The following is a 26,451-nucleotide window of genomic DNA, read 5'->3' as shown; positions in this document are numbered from 1 at the left end:
ATGCGTGCTGATGTTTTTGGTGACTATTTCCGGCAAACGTTATACTCATTTCGCCTGGGACTATTGTAGCCATGGATAATAGCAACTAGAGCTCAGGAAAATTCGAAAAAATACATACTCATCTGCTGATCTGAACCGTTTAAGTCTATATATCCTATTCACAGTCCTGGTTGGATAGCCGTGCTTGACTATAGTTAGCATACGTTTAGGTTAAGTTTTAGAATAACTCAATTTATAATGGATAAAATATCGTTCTCTTACTCCCTCTCTACCCAATCAGAGATGCGCAAGTGTAGTGGTTAAATAGTATCTGACACGTCTATAACCCTCTTCAAACTCGTTAAATTAAACATTCGCTGTGTTCGTACCTAAACAAACTCATTGTGCCTCTCCTGGCACTTCATTTTGCACCAAGTAAACCTGTTTTTTTTATTCTATATTATGTTTGTTGTCTACTACCATAAATTGCTAGTATTTCTTCATTTGGTACTCAGTACTTTAGGTACGACCACACATCTTCCCCAAAATCCGTTTTAAACTTTATTTCTTCATTGATTAGCAGCACACAGCACACTTAAATAATTCTTTTTTGTTTCTTTTATATTTCATTGACAAGATGGAATGTAATTTTTTTGTTATCACTTTGCCTTTCCCAGATTTCTTTGTGATTTTTGAAGAAGCAACAGCAGGCAACCGTTAATTCAACTCTCTATGTCCATTCATCTCTGATTGCTGAGTGATGTAGAACTCGAGTAGTTCATTACAAGTTCGTTAGAAAAGTAATAATCAGCGTTTAATTTCTAATGATTTCATGTCGTCGCGAAAACCACAAAACAGCATGACAATTTCCAACAACAAACAAATTTTTGCCATTCCAAATTTTTATGTTAAAAGATTTGGCCTCTGAATTGCAATTACTTTTTCTCAAAGCTTAATATTATTATTAGGATGTCATCGATCAAAATTACGTTATTTAAAATCTACAGAAAATGCTTTATTTTATCTTTATTTTAAACGGGTTATATTTTAACGTTGCATTTAATTGGTTCTATGGAGTGCTTGCTTTTTTATTTTTTAGTTACCTGGGAAAACTTTATAAAACGGAACTTCGACAATTAAATTTAGACTCAGTGCAATCCAAACTTTTAATTGAAGCTTGTTAAACATCTGCGCTTCCTCCAATCGCAGTATTCTGTTAATATTAATTTTAAAATATTTAATAAATTTGAGTACTTGCAGGCAGAATTTTAACGAATAAGAAAGTTTGCTTGTAAGTTAAATCTATTAAATATGCCAATCGAATTACACGCTTATCATAGGACGTTTTTATATTTGCATTAAAAAATTATTGCCTTCATATTTAGGGTCGACGCGATATGCTATATGACACATACAAACATTGCTTCGTTGGTAAAATATTAAAAGTGTGCAAAAATGAGTATGAAGAAGAGGTGGTAGAGTTCACTAAAGCTATACCGTTTTTACCAGCTTTCATGGACTTCGGAATAAGTTTAAGATCCGCCTGGCGTAAAGCAGAAGAGCAGAAGGGACCATTCATCTCAGCACGTGTACCACAAGCCAGGGCCGTATTTAAGATGTTAGACGACAAGAAGTGTGCCGTGCGGAATGTTGTATTGTATGAGTCGGGAAATTTTCTTTGATTAAACTGTTATTTTAATTCATATTATTCATATTTTGTAAATCTTCCTAAAACAGTCTCTACTTGATTTAGCTCGATTTCAAGTTGAGTTTAGGTTGAAGATAGGTTGATCTCCTATATTAAAAACACATTAGAAAGCTTAAACTGATTTACAATTTAAAGGTTTAACTCTAAAATATGTTCCTAGGAAAGCAATACAAAATCGTATGGAGATTTTTAATGTTTTTTTTCAAAGTTTGCCATTGGTTGATTTGTGGGGGTATTGGGGAGTATGCTGTTAGTTTTATGAAACAGTTTTTCTTAGCCGTCCAAGCTTTGGAGTTATTTTTATTCCGTCGGTACTGTTGGTAATTAGTAATTACCAACCAAGGAGAAAAAATATCTGCTTCTAGTGCTACTCGTGTAGAACGTGTCATCGAAGAAGAAAATGTTTACAGAAGTCGACTAGTGCCAGTATTAATTATTAATGTGATGACCGAGTCAAGTGACGATTACTTGGATGTAGAATAACTTTTTTTGATAAATATTCTAACATTTTTTTATAGCTAATTTTACTCCTTCATTTATATTTATAATAAACATATTAAAGTAAGAACGGATTTTTCACTGCATGGGCTAATAATAATCGAGGAATCGCACCGATGAAATTCTACACAAATTCGTCAGTTTTCAGCATTTGTATGCACGAAGTACCGAAGTACGGTTCTGGAACATCATTGTGGAATTGCGAATGTATTTATTGAAGGTAACAAAGAGACCCCCGAGCGAGGTAGGCCTGTGGTTAGACCTTCATAAAAATTTACCAGAGTTAAATACCGAAATATGTCGTGAAACGATATATGGTTGGGCGAACTTTAACTACTAAAAATAATACAGTAAGCTAGAATAACGAAAGCCGAGTTAAAAAATCAATTGAGTGTGTTGTTAATACACGTTACACTTCTGTAGATTGCTACGATGCTATCGTATTGATGAGGATACCCGGCATAAACATTTTTGAGGATTTCTGAACGAAACGTCATTGCCGTGGTGATCTGTGCAACGCAACGCTGAGCATTTCGTTATGGCTGGTTAAAATACTCGCCCGCTGACTACCTCAAAGGAATGTAATTTACATTCAAATTAGGCGTTAACTTTTGACGTATTGGCTGCGGCAGCCACATCAAAGCCGTCCTTTGATGCGTTAGTTGTCCAGACTATTAAACTAATCATTCAAATTGGTCTTGTTTGAAACCAACGATTCGAGATTATGCCAGGGAAATTTGGAATGTATTAGGGGTGTAAGATCAAGCGTTCCGACCGCCAACTAGTGCTGTAACGGAACTGAGGTCAAATTTCTATTATGCAAAAAAAACTATACGTCGGAACGGTCAAACGTCCCCACAAATATTAGCGCATAAACAAATGTATGCAACCTGTCCTACTACACATGAGTTATTTTGAAATTGCTAAGCTTAAGTTATCAATTTCAAGACGTAAGGCAACTCTGAAGTGTTATTATAATAAGAAAGACTTTGCATAATTCTTGACCAATATTTTAAAACGAAAGATTTGGCAAGATGTCATATTAAAAAATGGGGATATAAAAAACTCGCACTTTACAAGAACTTTATATATAACGCCACAATGAGATATTATTTTAATCTATTCCCTAATCCACATGGGATTTCGGACCAATCAATTTCACGTGTGGTTCGAAAATATTTTACTGTGGATCACAGCCTTTGAGTCTAGGAAATAAAAACCGAATTGACAGTCAGTTACACAAACCGCAGTTGCCGATATTGCCAATATCCGGGCGAAATGTCCATCAGACTGGGATCCAGGATAAAATAGTTCGCCAATCTTTTTCGTTTGATCAAACCGCCCGGAATTGATTGGTTATCAATTTATGCTTTTCTTGTTTGGCCGCTAGATGAATTTCTCCTATTACGGGAAAAAATCTACTTCGTACTATGTCCATTACATTGGATAAATTGTTAAGCACTTTTAACTGAGATTTCAGTAAATTTTACCATGAGAATGATTGCACAGACCTGCATATAATTTGACGCCGGTTTGTTTGGAGCCGACTTTGAAACCAATTTGCCCTGAATTCGAATATGCCATTAGCTTATGTCTAGTACCTTGAATTTCAAAAATATGTTATGTTACACTCTTGGTACTTGGTATTTTTTAATATCATACTATATGAACGTTATTAGTATAACATTTATTCAATTTCAGAGATGGAACTCATCGAAAAAGCTCATTGAAAACTTTCCTTTCCGTGACATTCTTGAATGTATCTTGACCCAAATGAAATCTTTGCTTTTGCTTCTCATTGACATCTCCAAAATTCTGAGAACATTTTTAATGTTCCAAGAGATATGACTTGATGAGCATTACATTTACCAATTTACCAAATGATGGTCGTTCACCTTCATTCTATGATTTTAAGAAATCGAACCATCTTTTTCCATCCTGAGATCACTTTTCGCCTCCTCAGGCTCAGCATGCTTCATTGACAACAACTCAAACAACATTTTTCCTCATTTAATAAATGGAATATTAATTTCATTTATTTCTCCAACCTCCTCCTACTCTGCTATCCCAGAGACATAAGAAGCAAGGCATTTATTTGGTGTAGCCATCTGTCGCTGTCCACGAAAAAACTTAACTACTTTTAAGTGTATACAATTCACTAATTGATGCTCTTTAAAAAGACCAAGCTATGTTTATGTTCAATGATCAATATCTGCATTGAATCATTATTTATTACCTATACATCAACCTTAAAATAATTATTTTAAAATTATTATTATTATTATCCACTAATTTAGAAGTCAAACGCATAAAGCAATTTCAGCCATACCATTTATGTACCTACTTACCGGCTAGTTATTATTTCCCTTTGTTTGCGACATTAAACCCCAGGGCAAATGATTGTTTGAGTAGAATTGCTTTACGCCTACCGCACATACAACTAATAATAATAATTAATAATAATAAAATATGCTCGTGTCAGAATACATATTTTAAAATGGATCGTCTCGTGCTCTGAATGTGAGACTTTTGATTAAAAATCTTCAACGTGTTGGCTTTCGATGGATTCTCCCCAATAAAATAACTTTAAAGATGTTATTACCTATTGTTATTGGGTAAAGCCATTAACAACAAACTTATTCTTACTTGAGTAACAGTACTGGGGTGGGCCAGGAATATTTCTTTGCTTCTGATATATTTCTTGAGTGATTGGAAAAAGTTCATCAAATCATTTGGCGCTTGATGCAAAACAAGTTGTGAAAAATGTGTATAAAACATTAATCAGTAGAGAACTTATTCAACAAGAAGCTTTAAAAAAAACCTGCCTACTTAAACGTGGTGAGTTTGAAAATCAGGATCAGGACCTAATAAAAAGAAAAATATATTGTCTTTAACGAAGCGAAGTTGTTCCTACCTTGGATAAACTGAAAAAAAGCTAGAAGAAAATGAAACCAATATAAATATAAGCCGTGCCATCCTCTAGAGTTGTTCAAAAAATGGGACTTAAGTACCGCAAAACAGACAAACGACAAGTAGTAATCGAAGATATTAAAAGTTATAGATTAGACAACAGATCCATCATTTACCTTGATGAAACATGGTCCGATACACACGACACTGTATCCATTCAAAACTGCCTACTGCACCTACAAATAAAGGAAAACGCATTATACACGACGGATTTTTCCCAAACTGCTTGCTGTTGTCTGCAACGAACATTAAAAGGATTCTAGCTTGGATTATCATAAGGAGACAATTACCGGACTTTTTGAAAACTGGTTTCTAAACAATTTTTTAAAAAAACATTCCCAATAACAGTTTTATTGTCATGGATAAAACAAGTTTCAACAACCATCTGCTACACAAAGAGTCAGCCTCATCAAGTTCAAAAATTGAAATTCAGGATTATTTGTTAGAAAATGGTATTTATTTTGAATTCAGGTAGTCCTAAATTCATGTGCAGTTAAAAAACAGTATGTATGCGATAATTTGGCTGAACAGACCGGGCATACTGGTTTACGTCTTTCTCAATATCATTGCATGTTTTAGTCCATAGAGCATTTGTGGGACAAAGTAAAATCAAACCACAGAGACATTAAGTCACAGTGTTATAAATTTCAAATAAAATGTATTTAATAACATACCAACTGAGAGCTGCAAAAATTCAGGACAGCAGATTATAAAAATTGAGGACTTTTACATTTCTATACAAAACAACATAATTCCTATTATAATTAATAATGAAACAATTAGATTTAGTCATTTAGAATGCATATATGTTCCTAGCTATGAATTCCTTGTACATAACGTAATTTATTAAGATTAAACCATTGAGACCTTGAACAGGATGGGCGTACTGTTTTTCCAAGCACCAACTAAAATCAAATGTCAGAGCAGAAAATGTTACTTCCACTTTAAGTCCCACTGTGATAAATTTGATAAAACAATATAAATAATATCCAATTGAGAACTGGAAAAATGCAGTACAGCACATTGTAAAAATTGAGGACTCTTACATTTCTATACAAAACAACATAAATCCTATTATAATTCATCTCAAAGACTACTCTGATAGTGCACCAGAATTGGATTTAGACATTTAGAATAAAAACGTGTAGATATTACTAGCTATGAATTTATTGTATATCATTGTTTGCCATTGTTTTTTCTTAGTGTAATTTAATAAGATTATACCCACCTAAATAAACAAATATATATATATATATATATATATATATATATATATATATATATATATATATATATATATATATATATATATATATATATATATATATATATATATATATATATATATATATATATATATATATATATATATATATATATATATATATATATATATATATATATATATATATATATATATATATATATATATTCTCACGTATTGATTCACGGATGGAAAAATGTGATGACACTATACTCCGGGATATCATCCGTTCGCTCGTTGAACTCCGACTGGAATCCTGCATCCGACTGGAATCCTGCAAATCCTGCATCCGACTGGAATCCTGCAGACGTTTCGCCAAAATCTCACTTGGCATCTTCAATGCTCGCGCTCCGAAAACACTTCGAGTGTTCGAATATATATATATTACCAAAACCTTTGAGAGTCCGGGAAAAAACCAGCACGATGAAGATTAAAACAGACTATAAATGCCCAGTGATGTCTTATTATCATATCTGGTGGAGATATTTTTTTATTTAAGACTAGAGATAATACCTTAATTTCATTCATTTCTTTTATTTTATTATAACAAATGTCTTTACACTTTAGGAAGATTTTGGAAAATATTTATGAATTAGATACCCACTTTACTTAATAGTGACCCTAGTGAATGTATATTGACGCTATAACCATCCTTTCAGTGAAACGAACTGTTTGCTGTAGAGTCCTTAAAAATGTATACCATATTCAATATGTCAATATTTTTATTGCAAAACATTTAAAGAAAATGAAAAATTACTGGCAATACATCTTAATATATAAATAACACGTAAATAACTTAACAATTATTACATCACACGGACGTTTCGCCCAAAGTTCTCAACAATGAGTCGATTTGTTTTAGGTTTTCCTCTGCGTGCTGATAAATTATTCCTTCAGGTAGGGCTTTGGGCTCGTGCCGTAATAAATCCAAGGACTCTTCCAAAATTTTCTTTGATTCCTGGAATGGTTCAAGTGTAAAAGGTTTTTCGAAGTGCGACTTGCTTTTTCAACACTAGGCTCCCAAAAAATACGCAATTCGAACACTTTATATGGAAAAAAATTGTCTACACCACTGCGATTGGAATCATCAGAAATAGGAACACTTTAAAATTTGCTAAAAAACTATTCATTAACAACAAAATATGTTCTTTGAGTAGATTATAAAAATAATAATAGTAATGATAATAATAATAACAATAGTAGCAAATAAAGTGCCAAACCAGAATTTGCGAGTGAGGTTTGGAAAAATATTTTTAATATTTTTATATCTTTTTATTCGACAAGAAAAGAAATCATTTGTTGAAACTGAAAATTAAATCACTATAACTATAATTTATTAATACCTAATAGCATATTAAAAATTTCGACATTGATTGGAAGGACAAAAGCGAAATATAAACCTACCTGTACAAAATAAATGAATTGCTGACTACCCATATGTCTTCTTCCCCTTTCCGAGATTACCACGTGCAACTGAAACAGCACTAAGCCTCTAATTTTGGTTTCACCTGAATTTCAAAGAAAATTGCTTTAGGATCTTGGTTGTGATGGATGGTAGAGTTCGCCGAAAGATATACCGTTTCTACAACCTTTTATGGTTTTCACTTCGGAATGAATTTAAGACGCGCCTGTTGTAAAGCGGAAGGAAACATTCTTTGTAGCACGTGTACCACAAGCCAGGGCCGTATTTAAGATGTTAGCCGACAAGAACTGTGCCCTGCAGTAAGGAAATTTTCTTTGATTAAACTGTTATATTAATTCATATTAGTGTGCTTTTTATAAATCTTCCTAAAACAGTTCCTACTTGAGATAGCTCGAATTCAAGTTGAGTTTGTCCATTAGATAGACTGATGTTAAAAACACATTAGAAAGCTTAAACTGATTTCCAATTTAAGGATTTAATATAATGACTCTAAAATATTTTCCGAAGAAAGCAATACAAAATCTTATGTGGATTTATAATGGACGTTTTCCCAGTTTGCTATTGGTAGATTTGTGCGGGTTGGAGAAATGGGAGTATGCTGTCAGTTTTATGAAACAGTATTTTCGTAGCCGTCGGAAGCTTTGGAATTATTTCTATTCCATCTTGTGTTGGTAAATAGTAATTAAAAACGAACTCTTATTCAATTGTTTTTTAAAACTCAGTACGCCATTTCTATTGAGGTACCATATTCCAATGGGTCAAAGACTCGGACACATTTGCCGGTTGCTGCCAAAATTATAATTTTAAATGTGTTCATGTTTATGAAATCGATATCTGGGAATAGTGGAGCCATAAAATTAACGTCCGAAATGACTTAAACACCAAATGCCACAGTACGTGATATAGTTGTGAATGGTGTCTAAGAAAGAAACACGCAGAAAGATCGTGAGATCCCAAAAAGTCTACTTTATAGAGTTACGTAGTGTGTTGAATATTGACCGTTGCCAAGAAACTTTGCGCGTTCGTACGAAGAAAACCACCAATAAGAGACAAGTTTTGATGGAATCAAGAAGAATTTCGGAGTGGAGGACTAGATATTTGAGAGAAATCCAAGGAATTCGTGCTAAAACCGCCATCATCATATATTTAGATAAGAACTAGTTTTCATAGCCACAATACCGTCAACAGAGGATGGACTGATAATAACAGCAGACGTATTATCATACTACATACGGGCTCTGAAGCTGGTTGGGTAGATAACGCTTTGTTGCTTTTTGCAAAAGATGTCAAAGAAGCAAAGGTTGACTACCACGAAAACATGACACATCTTTGAAAAATAGTTTTCTGAAAAATTGCTTCCCAATATTCCACCAAATAGTGTTGTCGTGATGGACAGAATTCATAATGGACTATAGAAGTAATTCAAAAATTTTTGCTTGAAAATGATATGTATTTTGAAAATTAAAATTCAAAATTTTCACGGCATGGACTAATAATAACCTAGACCTGCGTAAAAATTTAGCAAAGTTAAATACCGGGTTATGTTGTTAAAACGGTATATCGTTCTTGGAACTATACCTGAACTCGTACCTGGTACCAACGCCACCATTAAATGCGACAGTTCCTGAGAAGTTCTGGCTTTTAGTGTCAGGTCGTCTTCAGGACACGCAGGAAGCCCTTCGTCCAACTCGTGTCCGATTATCTGGCTTAAGACAAGCTTCACGTCGGTTAAATAATAATGGTTACTATGGAGATGTGGCTCGTACATCGTTATAAAATGTTTACATGAAATCGAGTCGCCCTTTTTCATTTCCATCAGCTCTTGGCCAATGTGTTCCAAGATATCGTTTACGCAGTAAGCAGACAATAATTGGTTGCATTGATTGCAAAACCAATCGGGACCTTTGTCGTTGTTGTCATGGTCCAAGAAAGAGCGCGGAAGCAAAAAGCCGTTGCAGTCGCTAGAAGATAAGGATCGTCAGATGAGATTTAGGTGACGCAAGAGAATTTGTCACCTTTTCTGGCATTTTAAAGCACTAAAAAAAGTACCAAACTCAGTGGGGTCGGAGCACCTGGCACAGATGCACCAAAAAAATTTTGATTCGTGTAAATGATATCTCCTGTTGGCGGTACCCCAGAGCGGATCGGTGTAACAAATACTCAGATGTTCACCTTTCTTGATATGGGTACCTGCCTTGATCACTATCGATCCCTGATCGGTAAACGTCTTGGTGCAATTGGCAGAACAGCTGTGCTCGAACATGGAGGACGTTTCATAGATGGCCACGTACGGTGGACTGGTGAGGGGTACTTCATGTGCGTTGACCTACAGGATTTTAAGTTTCTCGTTGGGGAATTATAATGGGGAGCGGTTTGTTCACCATTATAATTCCGCAAATTCGCATGATGTCTTCCTCTGTAAATATTTTCTTGAGTTTAAAGAATCTCAGAATAAATTGCGCGACGGTAATCCTTTCATTTTGGTATTTAGGCGTGCTTTTCCTTTGTTCGCAGTGAGACTCTAACAAGTCCAACTTCTTCCAGATATTCGACAAGAATTGCTTTTGATACAAACATCGCAAAGCCGTAATGCATTGGTACGATGGGTGTACAGTACCGAAAGTGCTTATCGTCACCTAAAAGGGGAAGCGAAAATCAATTAGGTTGGTGGATAAAAGATTCGAAGAAAGAAAACACCTTCGATCCTCTGGAGACTGTGTATTGGCATTCGGGTATGTGAGAGGGAGATTGTTCGCAGATTTTGGAACACACAGGCCATCCGCATTTCGAGCAGCACTCGTAGTTTTCTGGGTCGATTGCCTTTCCGCATCCCAAACAGATGGGAACAGTGACCTGAGCGGGGCCCCAGATCAAAGGCGGTTCTTGTAAAATGATATCGCCGGATTTGATATCTTTCGTTGCTACAAGATGACGCCCGATATTGTCGTCTTTGCATAACTAAAAGTATAGCAAAACTATATCTATTAATTACCATTGAAATGTAATTAATATTACGCATCAACCTCCTCCAAAAATTCTAAAAATTTTTTTCGCCGTTCCCAAATTTCTGTTACTTTTGAAAATATAAAAATAAGCAAAATTTAGTCAATGAAATATTTGGAAATATTAACGGTATTATTATTTTTCTACTCCCTTCTGTAAAATTCTCAATTATACACCGATCTAGCGTGCAAGGTGCGTCACTTTACCACGGGTTTGGGAGAAATCGGATGTTTTGAGATGGCCGTATTTGTCCAAATGTTCACTTGTCCGTATAAGGACGTTCGTAGCTCGTTCAGGACAGCGCGGGAGGGAGGCCGGCAAAGCGTTTACGTGGAGAAGGAATTTTCCTCGATAGAGAATAATTATTTGTTTACGTTACAATGTTTTTAAAATACATCTATGTCATAATATTTACAGTGACTCGGCTCAAAAGATTCAGTTGCATTTTAATTAATCAAAGAGCCAAACCCATCATAAATGTGTTTGTTTAAAAGTTCTCAATTATTTTAAATAAATCATTGCGGTCGTAGTAAAATTGTATTTAGGTACCTTTTACTCGGAAAATTGCCTACGCCGATTATCACGAATCATGAAAGGTTAATAAAAACATGTGCCCAATTGTTCTCACAGCTAAAATTACTGACGATTTTTAAATTTGTTCAATAAGCAATATGATTGAGGATATTTTGGATTATGCAAAAAATTAAACAGCTACCTAGCATACCCAAGAATGAAAAAGTAAAAGTTACCTAAGTAGTTTTCAGGATAGAAAGTATGAAAAAATTGAAACTGTATTAATTGTATTATCTGTCTTCGTCGAAATCTCTCTCTTTATTGGGATAAATGTTTCTGTCGCTTTCTGGTGTTCGTCGCCCGTGTCTCGGATTATTTGGACAAATGCACATTATCGCATTTGTGGCTTTCCCGATGTTTTGACGTTTGTCAATTCTGACGGTCATGTCAGTGAATGTGTTCGCGTTGTTTTGCGAAAATGTATCCAAAAACTAACTGTCGTAGAAAAATTATGGTATGCAACATGTTCGGTAAACTTTTTAAGTCCATCGTTTATTAAACCCTACGCTGCGCTTGTAGTTGCATACTATACTATTAACTAATTTCACATTGTCGTAGCAAAGTTTATCCTATTTACAAGATTGTAGAATAAAATTTAAATCGATTTTTTCCTCTCGGTAGAGTTTGAAATTTCGTAGTTCGTAATTTAGATGTTTCATCAAATTAACTGCGGTAAATGCCAATTTGATTTAACAAGACATTTACAAAGTATATTTGTAATTGTCTCTGACTGAATTAATTTAGTTACCGTGGGTAATTCTTTTCTAAAACAAATAGTAATTTTGGATTAAAGAAAATCTATTCCTTATACTTTTATATTATTTTTGTGCATGCAGCGCCAAGAAAAAGAGAATAATTGCAAGATTGTTGCTGAGTTGTATGTTTCCTATGAAATTATAAAAATTTTAATAATTCATGTGAACTTCTGCAATTGTAAAGTATAATATTATAATTATCTAAAGTATTTTAAAGAGTCTAGAACTGAATCCTCAAATAATATGTATTTTATTAAGCACATACAGGGCGATTCATTAACATACGGCCACAATTTAGGGGCTGGTTCTGAAAATGTTTTGTCACTCAGAACTCTGTCTCTCGACATCAAAAATTTGGTACACAATCGTAATACAATGCGTTTCAACGTCTACATTTTCTAAAGTTTTACAAAATTTAGTCGCCCCAAACTTTTTCGTGGAACGCCTGATGCTTTTAGTTGTTAAAACAAGCGTTCCTTCATTTAGAAACTTTCATTTTCTCTTTTTTTTTTCACAAAATTGCTCGTTTTCAAAATAAACCGGAAAATCCATCTGAATGTCTAGCTGTGTGTAGCTAATTATTTTATAAATTGTATGAGATAAATAAATTGAAAAAAAAAAACAAATAATATATAGTACCTACCATTGTTTTAGTCGATGCAATACCGTTCAACTTTCAATAAAGTGAAATAAAATTAGTTATAAATAACGGAAAAAAATATTGTACAAAATATTAACTAGATAAATACAATCTGACTTTGATTTTTAATATTATATATGAAAACGCATACTAATACACATTTATAAATTATTATATACATTTTTTTTTTTTAATTTGATAGTATTTTAATAATTCGATATAATGAGCCACTTCTAAATTTTAGTTTTATTGCAACAGATTTGACAACACTTATAGTTAAGTTGATAAACGTTTTGAGTTAGAATTATTATCATTTTTGGTAAGTTTCAATTTTATATCCTAAAGCGTTTATCGCCTTTTAAATTCCTGCTTTTGTTGTGAGTATTTTTTACAGAGGTCTTTCTTATTATTATTATATTCAACTAATAGTCCCTTGAAATTTTTATATTAATTGTAATAACTGATATTTTGCTTTTATAAACGTTGGGTTAATTGATTCAAAGTTCAGAGAACATGGAAAAGAAATCCTTCGTAGTGATGACTGTTCCAAGTTAAATTATTCTTCTTTGACATCCTTTAGTTTTTTTACTTTGCATCATGTGTGCCTACCTTATAGGGTTTGCAAACTTTTTTGTGTCGCTTCCAATCACTTTTCTGATGTTCCCTTGAACAATAGTGTACCGTGTGACAACCTCCGCATTTCTGAGTGGCTGGGCTCGAACAAACTTCACATTTTGGATCTTCAGACATCATTTAGAAGCACGCGAATCGGTTTTAAAGTTTAAAAAACATAGCACGATCGGTTTTAGACTCCACTGTACACAAGCAAACACACTTTTGGTCCCCACTAGGTTTTAAATAACCGAATCTCGCAACATATAAGTATATGCCTACTTCCCGACTTTAAATTAGCGAGTCTAAAAATAGGTGAAACTGTGTAATGGAGATGAGCACCGGCCTTCTTCAATAATAAAATTCATCATGTATTATTTCTTTTTATATTATGTATTACATCAATTCATGTTTTTTTTCAAATGAATTGCAACCATAAAAGAACACAAAAAATTCTGAGCAATAAATTCAAAGTTTTCTTAATTTTTCTATTCTTGCGTTTAGTTTTTTTTGTTTAAAACTTTCGTATAATATATATAATTGCATCTTTATTCTAAGTATCCAAATCAAATTTTGATTCACTGAGTCTTCATTACAGTAGACTTTATGTTGTTTCGTATAGGAATGTTTTTAACGTATTCATTGCTGACAACTGTATCGTGTTGTCCGTTAAATGTCACAAAAAAATGTTTTCGAAAATATAATTTAAAAAGCATTTAACTACGCTGAATGACATTTACACTCACATTTTTGGAGGTGTTGATGTTGCCATGGCAACTTTTAACCGCACATTTTTAAAATTGAATACGCCGAGACGTATTTTAATGATAAAGAAGGATACGAACTTAACCTTGTGTTTCCTAACTACGAAAACAAACATCAACCGAATTATGGGCTTACCTCGAAATTATCGAACAACTGCCGCATATTCACACTAATTGACCGGCCAAACAGAAACTTTTATGAAAATTAAAACGTCCAGTGAAACTCCTACACCTACAGCTGTCGTGTCGCTATAATCCACGTGTTTATCCTTGACTTTGAGTACACCAAGTTAAATGTATAAACATTTAATTATGAATCATTTTCAGTACTTATACCTACCCACAAACTTTGCCGACGTCTCAGATTACACCGCACAGTGCGACAAATATCGACGTACTTTGTCGCTAATTATTATTGTATTTCGACGGGCAATGTTATATTAAACATGGATAAATATGTGATAAATTCTTGGTTGGGGTATCGAATTTAAGAGTCAATATAGATTGTTCATTGACCATCGATTGGTAGTTCCTATCTGGTTTTTAAGGAATTGTTGATAAACGAAATTATTTATCGACATTTAAATATGCGTACAAGCTAGTTGAATTTTTTAAAAATAAGTTTTCAAACGCAACCCGTTATTGATTGTTAATATCAAATTTAATTCTAGAAGTATAATAACCACCATTCAAAAATTCTTTTTGTTTACAGAATGCAATGCTAAAAAAATTCTCGAACAAGGAATACAACAAATGGAGGGTCTTGAAATTAAAATACAAATTGTGGAATCGAACATCCCTTAATGATTTAATTATATAGATCATACAATAATGTACTACTAAATACGTTGATAATGGAAAATGTCCAAATAGCATTTCCTACAGTAATCTCTCACGCGAAGTACAATAATACAATCTACTTTCAACATCCATCTTGACATTTAAGATCCACAACATTTACAAAGTATCTGAAAGCAATTTGACAAGATGTTCTGTCAAATTATTACACTACTAATACCATAGGATATAACATCTGTAAAATTCAAGCCATCAAAAGCAGAATACACATTTCAAAACTCAGTGTGAATTTTAAAATGAAATCAAAATAAATTCTGATACTAGCTAGTCAGGTATAGAAGATAGACACTGAATAATGTACCGTATAATGGAAAAACGATGCATAGTCGTCTTAAAAAAGGCGAATTGTCAAACAAATTATTTTGAGGCGCAGAAGATTGAATTTCTGAAACCGAGGGCCAAAACTATTCTTCCCAAGGAAATACAAAATTATATTAAATTACATACTAAAAAACCAAAAAAATAACCTAGACATCAACCATAAATAAGAATACAAGCATAGGTAAAAAATTTAGTAGTCTACTTCTCAGAGGAAGAAGGACCCGACACGATTTTAACATTTTTAGACTTTCTTGGCTGAGCCTGTCCTGGCGGGCTGTAGGGAGTCCTTGAAGAACTGAAAGAAAAAAGTTTTATTTAAACTGAACTAATTTGGATGGATATAATAATTATTATACAAGTTTCAATAATTTTTCATCAAGTGAGCCTAATCTGAAGATTAAAAATTTGCAAAGCAAAAAAATGCAGCAACTGCATCCAAAAATAACAAATATAAATATAATATAATATTCTAATAAAAATGAATCTGAACTTTAGCAATTTTAAAAATAGAATAGCATGTCTGTCAAAACCTGTTTGGTGGTATTCTTACACTAGACCTATTTATTAACAAAATTTTTAGCAAAATCGCCCTACAAATTAATAATTATTTTTAACAATCATTTTGAGATACATGATAAATGGGTGAAAACATCGAAAAATTAAATTAAATTAAAACATTACAAACCACGCCAAATATTAAAACACCAATGCCATTTACATTTAAGGCTATAAAATATAAAACATGCATAGCAGAATTATCTTGTTGCCAGGACAAAGTAATTTTTATTACCCACAGGGAAAGTAATGCGCCATATATACATGTTTCATAATTAGGTAATCGGCAGTTCATTTCAAATTTACTTACAGTTTAGAAAATGGAGTTAGTCTTAGTAACGTCGACTTAACCTGTAAACAACCACCTCCCAGTGAAATTTTAAAAACTGAAATCAGTACATTTAATGAAAATTCTCAAAAAAGATGAAGCATTGGCTAAACTATTTCAACATCACTTTTAAATAAAATAGAAGCTAGTATTGGTTAGTGATACATTATCATTGCATAGCAATTGCTATATTAAGAGGTTAAAGATTATTGAATAAAATGCAAATCCTACCTTGCTGCACTTGCTGAGGAAGGTAGGGCTAATTTCGGCGACCTTATACTTCTACGAGCGGAAACTAGCGGTGTAGACCTTTCCTTGTTCCGACGGCTACTGCTACTATACATGCCCAATAACATTTATACATATATACAACATGAAGCAATTTAGAACAAAGTAAAGAGACGTGATTAAATTTTAAAAAAGTCAACCAAAACAGCTCAATAGTGTCGCAACTGTTGCAAAAAGCTGTGGTACAAGACACCAACCAACACTAAGGTCCATTATCATAACAAATTCCTATTTTTACACATTCTTTTTCTTTCAATAGTTGCTGATTTATGTAAAAGTACTAAAACGTACAAAATAGTATTTCCTACCTTGATCCAGCAGTAATCGCAGGGATTGCAGAATAACCGCTATAAGTATGACGATTACGACCAGTTCCAGAACTAATCCTGGGAATTTCTGATATGCATCTTGTTTTTGTAGTCCATTCCTTATTAAACTCTTCAGCCTCATCTTCATCTAAATTAATAAAATCTTCACGCTCTTCTCTATCTCCAGTGTGCATATTTTGCTCCTTTTCTATAATGTGAGCTCTTTCCCCAATATGATGACCTATTGCCATTTTTTTAGTACCTGTTACTGTATCTGTAACAGTTCTCTGTGTTTCCTTAATACCACCTGGAGCTACTTTAGTGCTTGAAGTTTCCTTATAAACTTGTGGTCTCCCATCAGGCCCTGGTGTCATGCTAATAACAGTGCTCGAACTACTATAGTTTGTACAGTTTCCCATCGGTCCCATACTGTCTAATGAACTATTCATCAGTCTGTTCATATTAGGCATAAAAGGCATTCCAAATGGAGACATCATAGAATGCATACGAGCTCTAGTGTTTTCAAACTCTCTAAATATGTTACCCACTTCAAAAGAATCTTGAAACAAAGAATTCATCATGTCCATATTTCTTCTCATCTGACGCATAGCCATGGAGGACCTAAAATTTGTTAATTTTTGAAAAAATCTGACCAGCATGGCGGAGTGTTTACCAACGGTCCATATTAAATATACAGCAAAAGGGAGAAACTTACCCGAAAAATGGGTCGCTATCCATATCGCCCATCAAAGAGCCGAAAATCGACATGCTCATCTCGTTTGCTAGTCCGATTTGACTTAAGATACACTGGATGTACGCAAAACACGATAAGATACACCACAAAACCACAAATAGCAATTGACCAAATTTGACGTGGTTGACTATCCGCTGCAAATGGCACAAATGTTGACTGACGAGAATTAATTTCCGGTCATCTGTCAAATATCGGAAATTTTCATCTAAGTAGAGTTATCTTTTTTTAGATTTTTGAAATAATTTAAATTCCTAGTTGTTGTTGATTGTTCTAAAATGTTAAGTTACGAAATAAAAACATTTTAGAACTTTGTTTTTTTTTTAATTCTGACATCTGCAATTCACAGTTTAGTGCATCACGTCCCACAATTGATTAAAAGTTGATGTTCTGTATATAGAGTTCTACAGAGAGAGAGAGAGAGAGAGAGAATATAATAAATTATATTGTAATAAAATTTATAAATATTCTAACAGATAGATTCAAATCATTCAAGCAGTAAAGTATTATCATGGATAAAGACCCAGTTGTCATAGTTAACATACAAAAAAGTAAACCAAAGAAAATAGTTGCATTAGCGATTTATTTCCTTAAGTTTAGGGCAAACGGTGACTTCATCTATCACCTTGGTACAAGTTTCATGTACTTGTCATAGACTAGAAGGGTAAAATATATATATATATATATATATATATATATATATATATATATATATATATATATATATATATATATATATATATATATATATATATATGATGACACTATATTCCGGGATATCATCCGTTCGCTAGTTGAACTCCGACTGGAATCCTGCAAATCCTGCATCCGACTGGAATCCTGCAGACGTTTCGCCAAAATCTCACTTGGCATCTTCAATGCTCGCGCTCCGAAAACACTTCGAACACAACGAGCGAACGGATGATATCCCGGAATATATCACATTTTTCCATCCGTGAATCAATACGTGAGAATATATATATATATATCGGTCAACCAAAATTATTTAGTAAGTCTTTTGATGCTGCTTTTGGTTCGTAATGCAATGGATAGTTGGCAAGAGATTACACGTGAATTACAGAACAATTTTCATCGGCTTTTAGGATCGGAGAAAACTCGCGAACACCATAGAATACTAATGCCAGTTTGCGAATCCAGCTCTAGTGGTAAGTATGCATCCGCCTTAGTTTGCAGTTTTGCGATATTTACATCACGGTGCTTTGATATTTGCCAGGTCTGTGGTCATCTTCATATGATTCCCATGTTTGACATGTGACTGACATTTGACTGTCATTTGACAGTTGTCATAACCGAAAGTAAAAATAAGCAGAAATACTTCATTTATATTTAATACGAGAGTGATAATTTTATTTATGTATGATTTTTCATTAGCGAGGCAGGAATTGAAAATTATTTTATAATAAATTCTGTTATTTTCAGACAAGTGGTAATTTTGTTGACGTGTTCAGGCGCATCTTTAAACGTCAAAACTTTTTTTTGAGCCACGTTGGAAGTTTATGTTTTGGAATTCCCTTCTTCCCTTTGCTAAGGTAATTTGCTACATAAAATAAAATAAATGACCTTACCACCTTAATGCTAAATTGCATTTGATGTGTTTAGCAAATGGTTTTATTATATCAAACATTTCTGTAATATTTGTTTACTGATCCATTCCACTAGGACGTAACATTATGAAGGTGAAAGATATAGAACGTACTGCTAATGTTGCCTGGTCTCCTAAACACCATCAGCCCATTTACCTGGCAGCTGGTACAGCAGCACAGCAGTTAGACGCTTCTTTCAGCACCAATGCCGCCCTAGAAATTTACTCTCTAAATTTAACAGAACCAGGTCCCGATACTCAGCTGATTTCATCTGTTCCCAGCGAACATAGATTTCATAAAATAATTTGGGGACCCAGTGGCACTGAATCTAATGGCATTATAATAGGGGGGTGTGAAGATGGGTTAATGCAAATTTACAATGCCTCTAAGATGCTCAAAAGTGAAAATTCTTTAATGGTCAAGCAGCAAAAGCATACCGGACCTGTACATGCTTTAGATTTTAACAATTTTCAACAAAACCTGTTTGCCTCAGGTGCCGGGGATTCTGAAATTTTTATATGGGATATCAACAATACAACGACTCCCATGACACCAGGTGATATATGATAAATGTTTAGGTGAGATATTTTAAGATATGTATTTTACATTGTAGGGGCAAAATCTCAACCATTCGAAGATGTTCTTTCAGTTGCTTGGAACAAGCAAGTTCAGCACATATTGGCATCCTCATTTGCATCAAAATGTGTAATATGGGACTTACGAAAAAATGAACAAATTATCAAATTAACTGATACAGTATCTAGAATTAGGTGGAAAATGGTCACTTGGCACCCTGAAGTTGCCACCCAGTTGTGTCTTGCATCAGGTAAACAAAATTATTTGACAAAAATATTTTCTTGATGGTTTATGATTTTTAGAGGAAGATCATTCACCAGTTATCCAAGTTTGGGATTTAAGGTTTGCTACTTCTCCCCTGAAAACACTAGAGAATCACCAAAGGGGTGTGCTTGCTGTGTCATGGTGCACAGATGATGCTGATCTTCTTGTTAGTTGTGGAAAAGATAACCGTATCATTTGTTGGAATCCAAATTCAAATCATCAGAATGGCGAGGTATCTACTGTGTCAATTAATATTCAAATCTCACAATATTTGATTTCATTTTAGTCGTAATGGGAACTTTAGATGTGAGTATTAAATATTGTTCACTTTTTAGATACTATCAGAAATCGCTAGGACGAACCAATGGAGCTTTGATGTGGTATGGTGTCCCAGAAATCCAGCTTTAATAGCTTGCCCCAATTTTGATGGACATGTTTCAGTGTATTCAATCATGGGAGGTGTGAATTACATTTTTTTTTTAATATTTAGGTATATATGAAATGCAAACCTTTTTTAGGAAAAACGCAGCAAGTTCAAACCACTAATAAAATAGCAGATAGTTTTCCAGGCATGGATGGTTATGTGCAAGCCCCAGTACAAACTACGCCTGCTGTAATCAGTGTTGACTTAAGTAAACCTCCGAAGTGGTTGAAAAGGCCAGTAGGTGCTAGCTTTGGGGTAAGAAAGTTAAATTAGAAGGTGTCTGCATAATTAAAAAAAAATTATTTTAGTTTGGAGGCAAATTAATAACATTTGAGAATGATAAAGAGAAAATTACCCTTGCTCAACAAACTACCCAGCCTGGCCAAGGTTCACCTCATATAAGTAGGATAGTACAGATAAGCCAAGTTATTACGGAACCAGAATTCATTCAAAAATCATCTGAACTTGAACAAGCTTTAGAAAGTGGCAATTTTATAGGTATGTGCAAATCAATAGCAATGAAATTGTTTCATTATGTGTTTTTAGAATATTGCCTAAACAAGTCAGAATCCTCAAATGATCAACATAGGAAGTACATTTGGCATTTCCTAAAAGCTAATTTTGATTCAAATCCAAGGGCAGAGTTTTTAAATTTGCTGGGTTACAGGATCGATGACGTGAATGCAAAGTTAAATGAACATATAGGCGAATCTTTACTGCAGAAAGGCGACATTATTGACCATCTTGCAAATGGCAGAGTAAATAAGCATATTTACTTTTTATAGTCTTTGTCTTTACCTATAATCCTTTTTAGATAGATGATTTTGACCTACTACAAGACAGTAATCAAAAAAACAATATTCCCTTCAAAATCAAAACAACTGATGGTAAACTTGTAAAAGTTTTAGGTTTTTGAATTGTAGAACTTTTTGTATGATTTTTAGATACCGATGGGCTCATCACTCAAGCACTTCTCCTCAACAATGTCGAAGCAGCTGTGGAATTGTGCTTAAAGGCAAAGAGATATGCAGATGCTTTGATTATTGCTACAACAGGTGCGAAGTATAACTGGGCACTTAAATAATTGGCTTTGATTGATTTTTTTTTATAGGGGGACCTGATTTACTAGCCAGAACTCAACACCAGTACCTAGAAAATTCTGAAGGTTATATATCCAATTTGATATCAGCTATTGTTTCTGAGGACTGGGGTTCTATTGTCAATAACTGTGATATAAGCAGTTGGAAGGAAGCTTTAGCGGCCATTTTAACTCACGCATCTGACGATCATTTACCAATACTTTGTGGTAACAAAATTAAATTATAACTGACCTCCGTTCTGATAATACAATTTTCAGAGCAACTTGGCATGCGTTTGGAAAATGAGATAGATATAAATCCTAAATTAGGTCAAGACGCGCAATTGTGTTACATTTGCTCTGGAAATTTTGATCGTCTGGTTTCCAGTTGGAGTGACGGAGATTTTAGTTCGACAGAAACTCTGCAAGAGCTCGTTGAACTGGTTTCTTTTCTACAAAAATCTATCGAACGGCAAGGGAAAAGAGTACAGGTAAGTTCATAAGCAACTAAAATTTGTGAGTAAAATTGTTTGCGCTTTCATTTTATTTCAGATTTCAGATGGTTTGGCAGATGTGCTATCCAGATACTCTGCCTTATTAGCTTCTCAAGGCGACCTATCAACTGCTCTTTCTTATTTGGGTTCTTCACAAAATGAAAAGATGGCATCGTTGCGGGACAGATTGCTCACCGCTTTGGGTCAAAAACCGTTGAATATCCAAGAGTTGAGGCAGCAACAGGGTAATAGACGTAGCAGCACAAGGACATCTTTCAGTAACTATGGAGGACCGTCCCAAAACACAGTAAGCAGATATTTTAAAAAAGAGAAACTTATCTTAATCTTAATTTAGCCACAGATTCAGCAATTTGTCCCACCACAACCTGTGCCACCTACCAACAATGCGTTTCCTTATGCTTTCAATACGGGGTTACCTAATCCGACAGTGAGCAGTCAACCATGGCAGACACAACCAACTCCCGTGTCTAATTATAGTTCTCAGCCACCTCCAAAAACATTTTCTCCGCCGTTGAGTCAACCTCCCAGACCTACTAGCGTGGGATCTTCCCATGGTAACGCTCTTTATAGTATACATAAAGACAGTCCATTGAAGCATTTGTTATCAGGAGGAAGTGCCGGTTTACCGACTCGGAAATATGTTCTTGATCCGTCTGTAACGTCAAATCAGTATTACAATCGGAATCAGTTTTCTTCTCAGCCTGTGCCGACGTTTGACGGTAGTTACGGGGCCTACCCAACCAACCCACACAATTCGAACTATGGCGGTCAGCCGATCAGCACACAATTATACCAGCCTTCGACAAGTAAGAATTTATTTATTTACAAAATATATATCATAAATATCCCTGCCAACCACTAGCTAGAATTAATAATAATAATAATAAACATTTATTTGAGCAATTAGATTAAACATTCGGAAAAAAAAATCTGGTGGGCCTCAAGGTTCTGACCTTGGACCACTTTTGTTCAAAATATTTTTATCCGATCTCATACCTTTAATCATCTGCAACAAGCTTGCCTACGTGGATGACCTAAGACTATATCGCTGGTGTACTAAAAATATATTGGATCGCAACATCAGCAAGTGCAATGTGGTTTCTTACCTGCATGGTTTCCAGTACAAAGCAAATTGTAGGATTTGTATATAAGAAATTGCACCCATTTTTGTAGCTCGTTTACTGTTAAATTGTTATATAACTGTTACGTTAGGTCCAAGCTTGACTATGGCTCTTTGGTATGGTCACCACTATATAACTGCCACTCTTAGTCCATTAAGAGTGTGCAGAGAAGGTTACTTGAGTATATAATGTTGATCATGATTTTCTGCTGGGAAGGTTCGCTGTACTGCCTCTGAGCTTGCGCAGAGACTTGCAATTTGTTATTAAATTTTACACCCATTTAATTTTATTCACAATTAATTTATCACTTCGAGAATGTCATACTCAACAAGCCTCCTAATTTTTGTATATTCCCTATTTTGCAAATTTATTGGAAGGGCGTTATATATTCTAGGGGTTGCAAACAGCTCTTTGCAAAGCTCCTCTGCACTGAAGTAAATTTTAGCATCGGTACTGACATGGTACAAGTCTGGTTTTTACTGAATGGCTGATTGATGCGTTGGAATGCCTTCATTTAAATATTTTCATTCACTCAAATGATTCAGAATAAATATAGCATTGGCACTTTTTTTTCTCAGAATTAATTTAGTTAGGCTAAAGTTTGGTTTTCTGTTTACACATTTATATTATCACATGGTATATTTAGATGTCTACAGTGTCAGCTGCCTAATTTTTTTAATATAGGTTCTGCTGCTGTGCCTAATCCTCCTTTAAATCCAGTACCTCTCGCCACGGCTCCTCAGTATGGGACCCAACCTCCAATTGAGGCAGCTCTATCCGCGGGAAATAGTTATCATGGACAATCGGCTCCTGGTTGGAATGATCCTCCAGTATTGAATCGACTTTCCAGGCAACAGGTAATACTTAAATATTTCAATGCTTATTTTTTATTAGCACCACCAAAATGTTTCTAATTTGTATATTTAAATGGCAAATACCGACTATTATATAAAGTAGTTCATTTGTACTGACCATGTAGCTAACTGAAGATATAGAGGCCCTGCTTATATTGATAATACAGAAACTTATGAAGCGACTATGAAAAAAGGTTCAAGAAGGTTCAGTCAACATGCGCATGCGCGAGATTTAGAATCTCGTTTTTAATTAATGAGCTTGCGGCATTCAACAACTAACATGGCCGCTAACAAATCGTCAATAAGTTGGGAATATATACCTAGAATTCGTTAAATGATGTAGGAAAACGAATTAAGTGTGTGGAAATCGCTGTTTAGAAAGAAAATGACTCAACATGCAGGTTAGTGGGTGAAATATTGGAGCATGCGCGATTATACGAAAATATCAATATCGACTGAGGCGCATTACTTTTTACTGTAGTAGGGTCACTATATTATCTAATAGCTATATGGTATTAAACAACAATGTTCCACTTGCAATTGGTTTGCTATAATTTAAATAGCACACTTGCTCTCTCTCTCTCTCTCTCTCTTAAGCTTTGTTATATTTATTATATTTCCATATTATTCTCTTACAAAAGATTTCGTCTTATCAGAAAGGGATGTCACCTATGCATGCTGGGACAAGATTATGGAGAAAGGTATTTCCGAGTGACAAATGTAGTTATATAGATTGTTTATATGTGTAGCTCATTGGTAAATGCAGTTTGTCGGAGTTTTGCTGTTTTGTAGATTAGATATGCCCGTTTCTATCAATTCTATATTTTGATGGTAACAATTATTAAACCATTATTAAACTTTTCAGTCAAAACCGGATTCAACTCCCTCTGAACCTATCACACATCCAATTTTTGGAACAGCCCCGCCCCAACCCACACCCGCACCCAACGGATACACTTACGGTGAAGTCACATCTCTACCACAACCCTACAACCCGTCTGCCCCTGTAGCTCGACCCCATCAGCAACCCCAAATGTTGAATCTTCCAACCATGTCTGCACCCCCACCAGCTGGGTTCCCAAATCCAAATAGTTTCAACCAAAATGCCATTAGCGGACTGCCATCTGCACCTCGAGTACAAGACATCAATGTTAAACCAGAGGTTCCTGAAGTTGTTCAAAAACCACCCATTCCAGATGAGCATATTCACTTGCAGAAGGTTCTGGATGAATTAAAACATAGATGCGGTTCAGCAGCAAATAATCCAGTGAGTGATGTATTCTTTGGGTTAATAAAATATTGACTGGTAGAAAGCTGATCTTGGTCAGTAAAACTATATACAGAATGATTCATGTTGAGTGTCCTTTTAAAAGATCTAGAGACCTATAAATAGAGCTTTTCAAATTTAAGCATAGGATCTTAAATGTAAGTAATTGTAGCTTTGTCAGATCTGCCAGAAACCAGTAGCAACATTGGAATTTTGATATTAATTAATTAATAAAAGTTAGTATTTATAAAACTTCTGGATTCATCCTGCTTCGGTTTGTGTTGAGTCGAACTAGCTAATGTTTTGCCAATCATCCTGTTGGCTTCTTCGGAGCTTGAAAAGTTTCAGTCAAGCTCTGAAAATGCCAACAGGATAATTGGAGAAACGTTGGCTAGTTCGACTCAACAAAAACCGACGCAGCAGGAATCCAGAAGTTTTGTAAAAAGTATTACAGTAGCCTGTGAAAGTTTCTTTGAAAAATTAACAAAAGTTGCTTACAATTTTGTGTATGTTTCTGTATTACAAAATATAGCATGTCCAATTTGAATTTGAAATTTTTAACATAGATTTCAGATACATTGGGCAATGATAAGTTCAAATCAAATTGCTTAAATATTTTTTACACTCCTAGGTTATCACATCATATTTGAATTAGTTTTTCACTTCACTCAACCTCAATCATACTGTATATTAACTGAATATAATGTTCATTGCTAGAAATATTAAATTTTAATCTTGACCACCATTTGCAGCAAACTAGAAGAAAACTTGATGATGTTGGTAAAAGGTTAGACACCTTATATGATTGCCTGAGGTATAATCAGGTATAGTTTATGAAGGTATTAAGCTATAAACTTGTAACTTTTACTGTTTTCTTCTCCAGCTCTCGTCCAATGCTTTGGGAGCCCTTCATCAAATTGTAAAATTGATAGAGAGTGGTGATTATGCTAACGGGCTACACTTGCATACCCAACTAGTGCAAGGCCCAGACTTTGCGCAAATAGCGGGATTTATGCCAGGATTGAAAGTACTGTTACAGTGTGCATTGCAGTTACATGTATACTTAAATTAGGGGCCAAAGTTTTTGTAAAAAGTTTTTATTTTAATGCTTTATTATTAAAATTCTTTCCTGAAACTATTGGAAGGGAGT

At 34.3% G+C, this 26,451-nt stretch overlaps 3 protein-coding genes across 10 annotated transcripts; 1 reads left to right on the top strand and 2 right to left on the bottom strand.

Annotated features, from left to right (window-relative positions):
• Window positions 1–7,113: 7,113 nt before the first annotated feature.
• LOC132699880 (SET domain-containing protein SmydA-8-like) lies at window positions 7,114–14,483 on the bottom strand. 2 transcript variants are annotated; one of them, XM_060666835.1, is made up of 7 exons: window positions 13,423–14,255; window positions 10,540–10,800; window positions 10,224–10,478; window positions 9,858–10,168; window positions 9,433–9,803; window positions 7,824–7,927; window positions 7,114–7,377 (listed from the first exon to the last, which is right to left on the bottom strand). In XM_060666835.1, exons 1-7 carry the CDS (start codon window positions 13,564–13,566, stop codon window positions 7,231–7,233), a joined length of 1,593 nt encoding a protein of 530 aa, XP_060522818.1. In that variant the 5' UTR covers window positions 13,567–14,255; the 3' UTR covers window positions 7,114–7,230. The 2 variants fall into 2 exon arrangements, with proteins under 2 accessions (XP_060522818.1, XP_060522819.1); XM_060666836.1 differs by lacking the exon at window positions 13,423–14,255 and adding an exon at window positions 14,326–14,483 and having other exon boundaries at window positions 7,115–7,377.
• Window positions 14,484–14,978: 495 nt separating this feature from the next.
• LOC132700046 (myeloid leukemia factor) lies at window positions 14,979–17,954 on the bottom strand. 3 transcript variants are annotated; one of them, XM_060667132.1, is made up of 4 exons: window positions 17,563–17,954; window positions 16,848–17,468; window positions 16,483–16,584; window positions 14,979–15,663 (listed from the first exon to the last, which is right to left on the bottom strand). In XM_060667132.1, the coding sequence occupies exons 1-4, from the start codon at window positions 17,619–17,621 to the stop codon at window positions 15,567–15,569; spliced, it is 879 nt and encodes a 292-aa protein (XP_060523115.1). In that variant the 5' UTR covers window positions 17,622–17,954; the 3' UTR covers window positions 14,979–15,566. The 3 variants fall into 3 exon arrangements, with proteins under 3 accessions (XP_060523115.1, XP_060523114.1, XP_060523116.1); XM_060667131.1 differs by having other exon boundaries at window positions 16,483–16,587; window positions 17,563–17,949; XM_060667133.1 differs by lacking the exon at window positions 16,483–16,584 and having other exon boundaries at window positions 17,563–17,951.
• Window positions 17,955–18,645: 691 nt separating this feature from the next.
• LOC132700044 (protein transport protein Sec31A) lies at window positions 18,646–26,388 on the top strand. Of its 5 annotated transcripts, none has more exons than XM_060667127.1 (21): window positions 18,646–18,764; window positions 19,039–19,148; window positions 19,279–19,758; window positions 19,816–20,028; window positions 20,081–20,274; window positions 20,378–20,501; window positions 20,561–20,721; window positions 20,775–20,964; window positions 21,013–21,224; window positions 21,281–21,353; window positions 21,411–21,521; window positions 21,578–21,772; window positions 21,824–22,035; window positions 22,097–22,345; window positions 22,394–22,613; window positions 22,668–22,865; window positions 23,865–24,037; window positions 24,691–24,735; window positions 24,900–25,301; window positions 26,054–26,125; window positions 26,185–26,388. In XM_060667127.1, exons 3-21 carry the CDS (start codon window positions 19,290–19,292, stop codon window positions 26,371–26,373), a joined length of 3,702 nt encoding a protein of 1,233 aa, XP_060523110.1. In that variant the 5' UTR covers window positions 18,646–18,764; window positions 19,039–19,148; window positions 19,279–19,289; the 3' UTR covers window positions 26,374–26,388. The 5 variants fall into 5 exon arrangements, with proteins under 5 accessions (XP_060523110.1, XP_060523109.1, XP_060523111.1 ...); XM_060667126.1 differs by lacking the exon at window positions 18,646–18,764 and adding an exon at window positions 18,846–18,973; XM_060667128.1 differs by lacking the exon at window positions 18,646–18,764 and having other exon boundaries at window positions 18,987–19,148; window positions 22,400–22,613.
• The last annotated feature ends 63 nt before the right edge of the window (window positions 26,389–26,451 follow it).

Source organism: Cylas formicarius, unplaced genomic scaffold (genome assembly GCF_029955315.1).
Source record: "Cylas formicarius isolate icCylForm1 unplaced genomic scaffold, icCylForm1.1 PGA_scaffold_3__17_contigs__length_32017465, whole genome shotgun sequence".
Lineage (NCBI taxonomy): Eukaryota > Metazoa > Arthropoda > Insecta > Coleoptera > Brentidae > Cylas > Cylas formicarius.
This window is presented reverse-complemented; position numbering and strand designations above follow the sequence as displayed.